Below are 14,487 nucleotides of genomic sequence, written 5' to 3' on the forward strand. Positions count from 1 at the left end.
TTTTCTAGGCATTGTGTATACCTCGTATATTACAGTTTAAGAATTAAGCCTTAAAATGTGAGTGGAAATGTCACATCCGTCACCGTGAAATGAGCCATATGTATATAAATATATGTGGATGCGTTAATATAATTTACTTTTATTCAGATGCAACAACGATATTTGCAAAAAACCATCGTCAATGCAAGCACTGAAAAGAACGACAGACTGAATACAAAGATTAAGCAGCGACAACAAATAGCCAAAAGAAATATTCATTGGGCTTGTAGTTCTCTAATATGCATTGTATGTACAATACTAACAATAGTACAAGAAATTTGCTGAGATTTAAATTAGATGTGAGGGCACCTAATGCATTGGGTTTGTCAGACGCAGCTTGCATTCGGTGGCAAAAATTCAAAGTGAACAGTATAAATAAATATATATGCAAGCATTTGATTTCGCATATTGTTGAAACAATTGCATAACTTTGTAATAAATATCGTTTTTTTAACGATTATGGATGGAAAAAAGAAGAAAGCTCGTCAACGCAATAGACCAAAAAATAAGGGAAATCGTTCAAATAACGAACTGCGCCAAAACGAATTAAAAAATGTACTACCTGAAACTACCAAAAGTGGGGAGTTAAATGTTTGTGTTGAAGAAAATTTAAAAAATGTGGAAGAACAGCGAATAATTATTAAAGAAGCCATTGTTGAAGACCACAATGGTCCAGGATTGACCTCAGCTGAGAGCCAAGTAGCGCCTCCCCAGGCAATGTCTGATCAAAACAATAGCTTGCAGTTATTGCAACAAATGATGCGTACACAACTTTTACAAGAGCGGCAAAACAGTGAGGATAAACCTAGTTCTAGCCAATCTGAGGAGGTTTGCAAGCGGAAATCTCCAGAGGGTTCGAATTTAGATAATAGCAAAGAATGTGGAAACACAACGGATGTAAAATCGGTGACAGCAAAGAAAAGTTCTCCGAACAATAGTTTACCAGAACAGGGTGCTTTCATTACAAATCTACAAAAGAAATTGGAGGCTTCTGTGGCTAACGGTATGTTGTTTACGATTTTCATAAGCTGAATTTATTTAGTAAAAAATGCAATGCCTGCACAATGCTGCTGCGGAACTGTAAAGAAAACCAAAGATCTTTAGCGAATGAAGTTAAAAATTTAAAAGGTATAGTAATTAGAGATGGGCACGGGCTTGGCTATCGGCACAGAGCCCGATAAATTATATAGGCCGAAAAAGAATATGTGGAAACGCGATGTCGCACGTTTAATAATATATAGAATTATTTCAAAATTTCAGTTTTGTGGGACAGACAATACAATAGTTCATACAATTGGTATACAAAAAGACAGACGGAAAACACATATCTTCGCCATTTTTAAGAAGTATAGTCATCTGTTAGGCTAAACATATTCTCCTTATCAAGCTTATTAATTGTATGTTGAAACCTCCAAAAACTTAAATTTTGAATTACATCTCTATATGAGCCATTCTTTTTTAAGTTGGACGAATTTCGTAAAAAAAAATATTTCATGTCTCCGATTCGAAAAAGTTGTGGAGCAAATGTTGTTAACGAGCGTTATTCTGCCGAAATCCGCAAAAAATCTGCGTTTTGCAAACTTTGGTCCTACAATTGTCACGCCCATTTTTAGGGGTTTTTCGCCTTAAAAAAAAATCTTCCCATACAAACATTATATCTGGATAGGTATTCTATCAGAATCCGCAATAAAATTTTACTTTTTGCAAAAACCCGATGTTTAACATCTTACCAAATATATCTTAACATAAGTTTTCGAAAAAAATTACAAAAAATTGTTCATTCGCAGAAAATAAACCATCTCGTCATAAAGAAAAATATTTTAAAAATAGTTCTTGAAAAACGCCATTTTTTTAACCACCTATAGAGAATTAAACAAGAATTACGATGGTATAATTTTAAATCCCTAATTTACTGGTCTTCACTATGCAAATCAACTTCAAAAAGTTCAACTGTTAATAGCTAAGTTAGCTTTAGGACAATCGTGACCATCTTATATATATGTATAAGAGCTTAGCTTTCAAATGACGTTAAGATGAAGTCTCTACGATGAGCAGAACCCGAGATATAACGATTTGAAGAAGCACATGATTAGTCAGAATCACGAAAAAGCGAAAAAAAATTCCTCGAATACGTGTTAGCTTATTTCATATATAGAACCCATACAAAAATGTTTGAGCCAATCGAAAGTGCGATACCAAATTTGGTGTCCGATATGAAAAGAATGTCTCATATTATAATAATTATTAATATTAATATTATATTATAATACATATTAATATATATTAATATTATATTAATAATTATTAAACGTGCGATGTGCAGATTGAATATTTTAGCAACCACTCCGAGTCCTAAATTGACCAGTTTTGTAGATTCACCAACGGGCAAATGATTTAAAAATGTTGCAAGTGTAATATATTGATCATTACTCTAACCTCTGCAACTAGTATGCGCCTACTTTCTTTATCTGGTAAAATACTTAAGAAAAGACGTAGAAAATCTTTTGGTTTTGCAAAAAAATTTAAATTTTGAAGTCTAGCAAAGCAGAAAAAACAATGGCGCGTATTCATAGTCCAGCAACTAAGTCGAAACTAACAAAGTTGCAACTTAAATTTAAGTACCAACTTAAAATTTACCTCTATTCACAGTCGCATTTCAGACTTCTACTAAGTAGTTTCGACTTAGTTTACGGTATAGCAAAACGAGTGTGAAAATGTATCGAATTTTCTTTACGATATTTTGGAAAAATTACATTTTTATTAAATAACTAGTCAATGCCCGCTTACTTCGCTGCGCCTAATAAGAGCTTTTGGTTGGCCAATGCAAAAGAGCGTTTAAAAACAAAATTAGTCTGTAAAGTCAAAATTTTTGATTTAAGTTGAAACCACTAAGGTGCAGTATCCTCCTCACACATAGGCCAATAATAGTAACGCTGTGATTCCATATGGAATACCTATCCCTTTTGGTGTCATGAGCTTTACCAATGGTCTCATTTCCACCTGTGAGATCTCTGCCAAGCATCCGTAATCTTTTTGTATGATCTTGCAACTACAACATTGGTGCGATGCGTATGCCAATAAAAGTTCTTATAGGGAAACTCAAGAGCACAGAAGTGAGTTTTCTGTTATAGGAGGGCCAAGAATCCTCGCTGTCCTATAGGATGAAAAGTTTTCCGGTACATTGCTAAATGAGTCGTGTGATCTNGATCGATCTTTGTAAATTTTAATTGGAGATTATTCAATATTATCAAAATCACCCTCTACCAACTTAATTTTTACATATTTCGTCTGTTTTCCCTTAATTTGATAAAATACTTCCTCCTAGTTACGACTTAGTTGCAGCTGCAGCCGAAACTAAATTTTAAGTTGGTACTTAGCCAGAAAAGTCGAAACTAAGGCGACTATGAATAGCTTTAGTTGTGACTAGTTTCGACTTAGTTGAGTACTAAATATGACTATGAATATCTGCCAATACCTCTAAAACTAAAACATACCGCTAGCTTAGAGTGAAAAGTTGCTAAGTCCACTTTTTATGAAAACTCATATTTTGATACAGGAGGCCGGAAAAAATTTAAAATGCATTGTTTCGAAATGGATAAAGGTACTTGTTTTATTTATTCTCGTTTATATTCAGTGAACGGAAAATTTTCTAAATCCAAAAGAAGCACCGAAAATCCGATAAGGCGAAAATAGTACGAAATCTTTTAATAAAGATCGAATCCCTCTGATTCGTATGGAGTATTTCTTTGCTTTAAATAGGCAAAATGTAGAATTCAAAGCTTTGCGAAATACTTGAAGAAAATGGCTATAAGAAGTTTTTTCCTCTTCTGTAAAATTTGCAGAATGGGATTTAGCAACTTTTCATTCTAAGCTAGCGATATATGTAAATACATAGGACGTATTACATTAGACCGTATCACGATGTATAGGTCGAAAAAGTGGGATTTTTTCCAAGCGAAGTTGAAGACCCACTATGAGTATTTCAGGAGTGTAAAATTAGTTTTCCGTAAAATTGGATTTGGGAGATGGGATAAGTAATAAATACCCAAATGGTAAATACCCGGTAAAATGGGCAAATTGGGTAAATATCCGGGTATTTACCCAAAAGTTGGGTATAAAATATGTCATATAAAATTTAGTGAACAAATACCTAGTTCTGCAAAAGTTTATGAATTTTATAATAAACTAGCCTTTAACCGCGGGTTTCGCCCCACGTCAGAAGGAATTAAAGTGGTCATGTGACTTGTAGTTTTGAAGTTATGGCTGATAAAAAATTCCAAGCCTATGTTAGGTGCTACGCCCCCTTTTTCAAACTCATTTATATATACCTTACTACAAGCACCTACCATAGATATGTTTGCAAACCAAATTTCAAGTTTATGTGACTTACGGTTCCGAAGTTACAGCTGATAAAATAGTTCACGCCTATGGGAGGTGCCACGCCCCCTTTTCCAATACCGCCCATTTTTTCCCCATGATTATGGAATTAATTTTATTTATCTCGACAGCAAGTTCCAATGCTGTACCACAAATATTTCGAGAGATATACAATATGAAAATATTAGTTAGTAAAGGAGGTGCCACACCCTCTTTTCCAGCACTGCCTATTTTTCTCTTTGCCTGTGACCTTCCTGGGGTAAAAGCAAATAAGTGTGCAAAGTTTCGTACGATTCTGTGCCGCGGTTCAGAAGTTATAAACAAACCGACATTCACATTTATATTTATAGATTTAAACTTAAAACAAAAACCATATTATACAAACATACTTATTTTTGCAACAATACATCATATTACACGAGCGAAATCAAAATCTAGTCACAGACGCTAAATTTTTTATTGTTATTTTCACTCCGAAAATAATTGAAAGGAGAATGATGTGGAAGATGCTTCGTCAAAAATTAGCGGAATTTATGGTTTCATCCTCAGCTAAGGTTGCCAGATTGGATTTTTCACCTTGGGATTCATGGGTCTTCGATCAAATCTCGGGGCTCAGGGTTTGTGGCAAATTCTCGGGGTTTGGCAAAAACTCTCAGTTTTTTTTTTCTTTAGTTACTTTTGTGCCTTTAGCCCAGGATAGTCAAGCTTCGTCAAATGTTTTCCGATAGACTGTGACCTTGAGTTAAAGTTTTGTTAAGAAATGTCAGTAAAACCAACAAAAATGAAGAATAGTAATTCCATTTTTCAATCTCGGGGTCTGGGTATCTGAAAAGGTTGTTACCCTATCCTCTGTCGGTGCAATTTTTTGGGAAGTATTCTCCCGTCGTATTCTTTATTGAAGAGATTCCTAAAAGAGATGGGCACGTGAGTAATTTTGGTTCACGTTCACGCACGCTCACGTTGATGGTTTTTTAAATCACGCACACTCACGTCCTTCTATATTTTTTTCAATCACCTTCACGCACGCTCACGACGCCTATTTTTTCAATTACGCACGCTCACGCACGGTTTCTCACGGACATTTTTTTGAAATTTAAACTTTATTTATATAAATAGTATTTCATATAAATAGCCTTTTATCACACAATTATTATTACAAAAGCTTGGCCAAACGCCTAGCAAGGGCTGAAGGCACTATTATTATTTTAACAAATTTCGGATATACATACATACTTATGTATCTATTACAAGTACAAAAAACAATTGGTATCAATATTTATTCAACGTATGTAATATTAAAACTACATTAGCTGATATTTTTGTTTAAAAATAAAATTTTGTCGAGGTTTTCACCAAGCAGCACAGTGGTTCGGATAGCAGATCTAGCTGGACGAAAGTCAATTTTTTTTTGTTTTTAAAATGCTTAATGGTACTTGGAATACATTCCTGACAATACATTCAAATAGAAATTGCATTTATTAAAGCATTAACATATGAATACAAACAAAAAAAGGTAAGTCAACACCGCCTATTTGAGAACTCTATTTTAAAAGCTGAAATTTAACTTAAAAGATTGCTAATTGCACTCACAAATATTTGCATAATTGCAAATTGACTTTATAAACAAAAAATTACACTTATTCCGCTATAGATTCAGAGGTCATAACGTAATTTATGTCCACATTGGTATAAGCAAATTTATTCTGAAAAATCGTCGTTTTGATTAATTAAAAAAATAAATTAAAGAGTAGGAAAAGTAAAGGCCGCCGAAGGCCGTTATAAAACCACTTGCATATTATTCTTTACACCTTCGCAAATGCAGAGGGTAAGTTCGATAACCAAGTCTAACCAATTGGCTTAGATATTTACATTTTAGTGACGGTATGTCAAGTCTCAAAATTCAAAAGTAATTATTAACAGGAATGAATCTGAATATAAATATAAGATCAGTGGCGGATCCACGGGGGAGAGGGGAGGGAGGGGTTGTGTGTTAAAACAGAAAAAATACTTGGAGTTATAAAACCTTTGGTTATGTAAGAGTACCTCGCGAATTTTCTGCTTTCTGAAATTAAAAAATTATACAACAGGCATGCAAATCTTTAAGCGCTGTTATAAAATTTTTTCTGAAATTTATTTGTGTTTCTTGCTGTGATCTTAAATTTTAGTCATGGTAAATAAAATCTTAAGAAGTGAGTTGTTTGACATTTGGTGTTGCTGAAACTTCTAAAAGACAACAAGGTGTCCGTGATTATGTGATTAGTAAATTGAAAGAAATATCTGATGAAAATGCTCGTTCCGAAGTAAATAAAATAAATTAAGTAAATGACTTTAGATTCGTAATCAGCAACCCAGAAAATCCCCAGATACCCAGTTACATAGAAATCTACCGATTTTTTTAAATTTTCGTCCGCCATATTGGATCCGCCATTTTGAATTTTTGGTAAATGACTTTAGATATGTAATCAGCGACCCAGAAAACCCCCAGATACCCAGTTTCATAGAAATCTACCGATTTTTTTTTAATTTTCGTCCGCCTTATTGGATCCGCCATTTTGAATTTTTGATAAGTGACTTCAGATTCGTAATCAGTGACTCAAAAATCCCCTAGGTAAGGAGTGGTGTAAAGATCCATCAACGAGTATTTGTTTAAATAGTTTCGTCCAGCTAGATTTGCGATCCGAACCACTGTGAGCAGTCGTGTACGTCTTTCTTCCAGAATTCTGCCTGACGCAGAAAAAACTCTTTCACTAGTTGCTGAGCTAGCTGGTATGTTTAAAATTTGCCTTGAAAGACTTCTAAGAAGGGGCAAATCTTTAGCTTTCTCCCGAAATTTTAAAACATCCTCACAACTTTTGTTTTCCGATTTTTTCAAATAAATCTGTATTTCCGTATTAATTTCTTCAAAAACTATTTCTGTAGATTCATTTGTCGCATCTTTGAATTCGTCAAAAGTTGCACGGGTTTTTGCCCTTTTCGAGGTAGAAGGAATGTCATCATCCAGAATTTGGGAATCGTGCTGAGGGCGAGCGCTCTTTTGTTCAAGTGCAGTCTACCTAAGTTAGAGTGGAATAGATGTGAAAAAGGTAGCACTTTTCAACTGTTCATCGGCGCCCTGATTCGATTTTGTTGTCAGCACAAAAAGAGACCAGGATTTATTCTGTTAGGCGTTATGAAAATGAATTCAAAGCAATTGCTCTGAAAAAGTCACCCGGTACTATCCTTGTTACAGCACATACTTGAGTGACACTGACATGGAATTTCTTTAAAGCTTGCGCCTAACTGTAGGCAAACCAAAAAACTGCAGATGTGCAAATGAATATTACAGAATTATTATTATTCTGCAGATAATAGATAATGTGTTTCGTTTTTTTTTTTTTTAGATGAAGCACCATAAGTGCATGGGACAGTCAATATACTAACCGCTATCTTGCTCAATTCTGAGGATGCAAATACTTTGTTGCAAAGTGGAAAAAGATATTTCTTCGATGCTGCTCCACACAAAATTTGTAGCCCACAAATCTTCTCCAGCTTTATAATTTGTTAGGTCCACCATTACATTTACATATCGACTGCTGAGTGGAAGATCGACCTATGTCGGTATGTCAAAAAATTTTACAAGAACGCCCAATTTCAAATTTAAAAACACTCTATCTCAGAATTTGGTTGAAGAAAGGTTCAAAAACGTCCTGTGTCACTTCAAAATGTATTGAAAATGTGGTGTTATAGGGCGTTTTTGAATCGGCTGCTGAGATGGGGCGTTTTTGAAACGAATTCTGAAATAGGGCGTTTTGAAACGTTTTTTGAGATAGTGCGTTTCCGAACTTATTGCCGAGGCAGGTCGATGTTCCACTCAGCAGTCGATAAATTCAAATTTGTACCCATATCATAAATAAACCGCTTCGTAATTAGATAATCTGATGTGCTTAAATCGTGCCCTTGACTATTTGGGTCAGGAAAACTAGCAGACAAATGTATAGGTTTAACAGGCCTTTTCATCCTTTCATCAAATAATATAGATAATATAATATTTTACAATAAACACGAAGGGTATTTACCCGGTATTTATGTATGGTATGTTCATATTTCGTACAGAATTTTCTGAATCTTCGGGACTACTTCGGGATTTTTGGACTATTTCGGGATTATCGGGACCATGTCGGATTCCGAAAATCCGGAATTAGTTCCGAGGATCCCGAAAATCCCAAAGTAGTCTCGAAAGTCCCAAAATAGTCTAAAAATCTCGAATAATCCGAAAATCCCGAAGAACTCTCGAAAATCCCGAAATAGTCCAAAAATCCCAAAACAGTCCAAAAATCCGAATTAGTCCCGAAGATTCTGATAGTCCCGAAAAAGTCTCAAAAATCCCGAAACAGTCCCGAGGATCTCGAAAATCCCAAAGTAGTCTTGAAAATCCCGCAATAGTCGAAAAATCCCGAAGTAGTCCCGAAGATTACGAAAACCCGAAGAAGTCTCGATATTCCCAAATTAGTCCCGAGGACCACGAAGATTTTCGTAGAACTAGAAGCTGGAAGAAACTTGAAAATCTTATTTTCGTTGCATAAAAAAGTATTATTTAGTTGAAAAATGACAAATCAAATTGATTCGCTCTACAAATCAAAGCAAAAATTGTTATTTCTTATTTGGTTGACAAATCGCAAATAACCCCTTCCCACTGACAGGAGCACACATCTACAAAAAATGAACCACCTGTTCTGTTATTTTGTGTGGGTTATTTTTCTCTTAAATAGCAACGGTTATTTTGGGACACGTTCAAAGTGGAGAGGGTTATTTTCGACCCCTGTCTTTTGGTAACAGAACAGGCCTTAACGCAAATGAAAAAATAATACACAAAACCGGTTATCTTTTTAGTTTTTTTCCCCATTTTATCAAAAAAAGTGAAATAATTAATATTTCTCGGAAACTATCAGGGCTATCGAAAAGCGATGTATACACAGTTTATGGAAAATTTATTTATCTTTCACTTGCCATATCTCGTATTAAGACTGTTAAATTTCTTCATAAGATATACGTGATTAAGTGGAACCACTTTTATTTTTAGCTGAAAATTACAAATAGCTCGAATCCTTAGAAAAAAAATTAACTAGATTTTCGAAATCAGCGAGATTTTACATAGGAATTGGATAGTGGCATCCAGTGTGCATTTTTGGTGTAAAGCAGTGTTCTTAGTAGTCATTGGGGAGCCAAGGCAAATCCTTTGCAAAAATTAGCTCAAAGTGGTAGCAGGAATCAAGCGATTTGTACATATATTACATTTTGCTTTGCAATTTTTATGCCCCGGAAAAATCAACACTAAAAAAAAACTAAAACCGGTTTTCTTTTTTCTTGGGATTACTGATTACGAATGTGGAGCCTGTTTTTTTAAATTGAAAAATAGTCGGATTAGCCTGAAACGTTTTCCTCGGGGACTCTTGAGGTCGATAATTACGAATTTGAAACCAGATTTTAAAAATTCAAAATGGCAAATCCAAATGAATTTTTTTTTAATTCTTAAAATAATAAGTGACCTTAGGAACCCCTGATTGTTTGAATTAATTTCTTTTTTTGTTGGCCGCCATATTGGGTCCATCATTTCGAAATTGTTTCAATCTGATTTCAGAGGACCTCTGAGGAAAATATTTCAGGCGAATCGGACTGATTTTAATTTGGATCCATTTTGAATCCCAAGAACATAAGAAACCGCTTTTACGTATGTGCATATATGCCATACATACATGCATATAATATTTGTTTGCAAGGATTTGCGTGTCCTAGCAACGTGTAATACGTAAATTATTCGAGTTTAAAGTCGATCTATCCAAACCTTTTACCAAAATGTTAGTATAAGCTACTTCATATTTGTATAAATGATGTACATTATTACACATATTAGTACTTCCGCAGTACTGCATTTACGAACTATCCTTCAATTGCTACAATAATACCCACCCATATGTTCTTCTTTTGGACGCGCACACAAAAATCTAGGTAGCACTGATTTGCCCAATACTTTGCTAGAAAACTTGCAAAAACTTCTTAATGAAGGTCCATTAAGTGATGTCGAGTCATCTGACGATGAAGATTATGTTGAGTACGTTTTCAAACCACGTCAACATTTTTTGGTAGCCCTTTGCAACGTAAGTAAATATACATGTGATGCATAAATAATATCATTTCTTTGTTTATTAAATTTTCTGTACCAGTTTTGCAAAAATGACTTGACAGGAAAAACGAAACTCCCCTGTTGTCGGTGCAATTTGGTATATTACTGTATGGTCGATCACATGAAATGCGACGTGGAACATCGACAAGCTTGTTGCGCCTTGAAGCAAGTGGCAGATAACTCTGGTAAAATTAAATTATATGTACACGTGCACAAACAATTACAAACACACACACTTTTTACTTGCACTGCATGGGATGTAAGTTTACGAAAACGACACCGCTGATTGATCGAAACTAGTACGAACGTTGTGAGATGAGACCCCCTTCAAAAAAATGGTATACACAGTTGTAAGAAATAAGTAATACGATTACAGCGCTGCTTGCAGCGTTTATTTTATATGATCTATAAGCCTTATATGTATATAAGTCGGCCGCTGTGGTGTAGTGGTAAGCAGTACGCGCTTTCACTCATCAACACCTGGGTTCAAGCCCTGGTCAAAGCAACATCGCAAAAAAAATATAGAAAAAGGGTTTTTTCTTAACAGCGGTCGTCCCTCGGCAGGCAATGGCAAACTTCCGAGTGTATTTCTACCATGAAAAAACAGCTTCTCATAAAAATACAATCGCCGTTCGGAGTCGGCGTAAAACTGTAGGTCCCTCCGCTTTGTGTGACAANTGTGACAACATCAAGGCACACGCTACAAGTCGGAGGAGAGGCTCGGCCAAACACTAACATATGTGTAAGCGCCAATCTATTATTATTATTATTATTATTATTATAAGCCTTATAATAAGGTAATTATACTACATATTATTCCTTCTTGTAAGGACTTACGGTAATCCGTATTTTATATAGCCTATAAGCAGAGTTGCCAGATCAGAAACCCAAAAGAAAAACTGGCACGTTTAGTTTGGCGAAAGGATAAAAGGGAGAGGGAGAAGATAATGGGGGTTGTATATGTGTGTATTTAAACAGATCGCACGAACAAACACCATTTGACACCACATTTTTGAAAGTCGAGCGAACGGCGCAGATCTTTTGTCCTGGACAAAAATCTTTTCTTATATTATATTAATTTTTTGGAGTGCCATTACCTCTTTCTGTGTAGGCTTCCGACCCGAGCCGGTGTTAAATATACCATCCACATGATATGAAACTGAAATATATATAGCTGACGCTGAGTTTGTTATATTTAACATTGCCTTAACATAACAAAACAAGAAAAAATAAAATACACGATAATGAAACAATTGTGCCAGATATAAATTTCTATAGAAATCTATTCACAAGTGACTTTGAAATGCTTGTGTATCTATATACACTAGACTGTATCAAAAAAATAATAATTGTGAGAGTTAGCGCTCGCAAAAAAATAAGAATTTTCAATTATTTTATTCCGCTACTTTATTTTTGAATTCAATTCTAGTAAAATAAGTTCAAGTTTGAAGCAGGGCTGCATAACTACATAAACAAAAAAAATTCGTTTCGTTAATTATTAAACAAACAACTTATCAAAAAATTTCATTAGCGAATTGCAGCGACAGTAACGCAGGCAACGATTAACCGAAGGTTGAAGCTTTTACATGGAAAATCTTACGCTAGGCGCACATTGCATCCGATAGGCCGACCGATTTCGGCCGTACAATTTGACCGTCCGAAATGATGCGCACATTTAACCAGATTATTTGCCAACCGTATTTGTACACACAAATCTAGTTTTCATTACAATTTTGTAAGCAGTGAAATATTTTGATACATTTTAATTGACATACCCTAAACATGTGATTTTATATGTAATTTTTTTATTTTTGCACCCAATAAGTTAATTTTTCGCAGTCCATTTTGGTACTTTTCATCTGACATCGGACGAGAGAAACAAACATGTTTGAATTTATCGTCACTGACAGACGTCAACGGCCGATGTCGGTTCGGGCACAGTATACAGTAAACCAGCCTTTGACAATATGCTTATTTGAAAATTAATGCATGAAATATTGTGCATGTGTAGGATTTTTTTGTCATTAACCCATAGGCAACGGCTGGTGCAAAAGTACCGACAAATGTTTGTTGATATATTCGAAATGTAAATTTAAACAGCAAAATTCATAAAAAACATAATAATAAAACAAAATTATTGTTAATTACTACATGGGAGGTGGGCGTAGTTATTGACAGATTTCGGCAAAATTTAATTCTAACCTAAACTATACCAAAGGCAACTTCGGCAACGACTTTCGTTAAAATATCTCAACTTTGTTCGAGTTAGCGTATTTACAAACAGACACGGCTGAACCAATTCTTCTCGTCATCGATGATCGATGTGACCATTTTCCAAAGTCAGCCCTTATTCATTCAATTATTCACTCAAAGTTGTGTCCGGAACGCGGTATGACTTATGTAGGAACTACATCCGGTCACAATCGCTAACGCTTCACTCCTGATTTTCTTGGAATTTTATTTTTCCCGTTATTTTATTTTATGTGACTTTAAAATATTTTTCACTATAAGAAAATATTAAATTTGATTTCATTTGGGTTAACGAAAACGACAACTGTAAAAAAATATCAACCAATACATTCAAACAAATTGTCAAATAAGTATATTTACATTTTTTGTTTTGTCTATCTGGATTACTGTATACTGTGGGTTCGGGTATCGGTTTATGTGTGAGAGCGCTCATATAATCACAAATTAGTCTGTTCCAATAGCAGTCCGGTTTACAGGATTTAGTCAGAACTTACAGGAAGTCGTTCCTATTGACATAAAACCTGTAAGTGGGAACACATTTGAGAGAGTAACTGAGCAACTGTTCCTAGTCAGAAGTTACAGGATTTAGTCCGGAGTTTTTTTTCCTGTAAGTTCATGAAAAGTGTCAAACGATCAGCTGATTTACATGTGCAAACAAAAACAGAAACCGGTGAAAGCAAAGAACCTTATATTTGTTTAAAAAATGGAAGTAAACAACGAAATATTTGAATATGTATAGATTTTAATAATTATTTAGTGATATTTCAGCCAAATCAGTGTAGTACCAATGACATGTAAACAAACCGTCTGACGTTTTTACAGGAAATAGTGCTTTTTGCGTGCCTATGCACTTCTGCATCTGTTCTCCTTTTACTCTCATTTGAGAGCGTAAAATTGTAGTTTGACAGTTCCACAGGTTTTAGTCCGAAGTTCAAAGGAACAGACTAAATGTTTATTCATATCGCCCGCATATAGCCGATATCGGCCGAGCACAATTCGGCCGATGCCGGCTGCAGTGCGCGTAGCGTTACTCATATGCCATATACGAGTATGTACAAGTACGCCTATGTACGATATGGCGTATGAGTAACATTATTTCCTGCTCCTGTTTCATAAAAAAAAATATTGGACATTTTCATTCAAAACATTCCATTCAAAACATTATTATTTATGCATAGATTCTAATCAATAGTATTTGGCGTTGAGGTAAAAGAACAGGCTGTAATACAAATAGAAAAAAATTGCAAAAGATTTGTTATTTTTTATTGTTAAAGTATGCATTTAGGGTACGTGTTTCGGCGTTTCGTTATGTCATTTCAAATATTGAAATTTTCACCACAGTATTATGAGGGAGTGCAATGGGGTATAGTTGGAGTGTAATGGGGTATAGTCGTTGCGCTGGGTATGCAGTTACAGTTGCATGGCTATACTCAATCCCGAATCTTGCGTCCTCGTTCGCGCACTCTGAGCAACGTGAGCAACCCATGCGCGAGATGCGGTAACCAATCCGAGTGGAGCCTTGGGCCCCGGCAGAAAGAGAGGGAGCTTCGGTGGGGCCACTCCGACCTATTCGGTTTAAGGGCTCACTAAAGTCTGCAGCGTCTGTTCACCAGTAGGTGCGGCTGCAAGCGGGTGTCTGCTTGGAGCAAGCGGCTCGCTAT

At 35.3% G+C, this 14,487-nt stretch overlaps 1 protein-coding gene across 1 annotated transcript in view; it reads left to right on the top strand.

The window, feature by feature from the left end:
* The first annotated feature begins 384 nt into the window (after positions 1-384).
* LOC108361925 (uncharacterized) overlaps positions 385-14,487 on the top strand; it is a 55,868-nt gene continuing 41,765 nt past the window's right edge. Inside the window, exons 1-3 of the mRNA XM_017614702.1 lie at positions 385-1,042; positions 10,402-10,550; positions 10,617-10,761. Coding sequence (XP_017470191.1) covers positions 499-1,042; positions 10,402-10,550; positions 10,617-10,761 — 838 coding nt within the window. The 5' untranslated portion in view covers positions 385-498. The remainder of the gene's footprint in view (positions 1,043-10,401; positions 10,551-10,616; positions 10,762-14,487) is intronic.

This window comes from Rhagoletis zephyria, unplaced genomic scaffold (assembly GCF_001687245.7).
Source record: "Rhagoletis zephyria isolate East Lansing unplaced genomic scaffold, Rhagoletis_zephyria_1.1 Rzeph_scaffold_00884, whole genome shotgun sequence".
Classification (NCBI taxonomy): Eukaryota; Metazoa; Arthropoda; class Insecta; order Diptera; family Tephritidae; genus Rhagoletis; species Rhagoletis zephyria.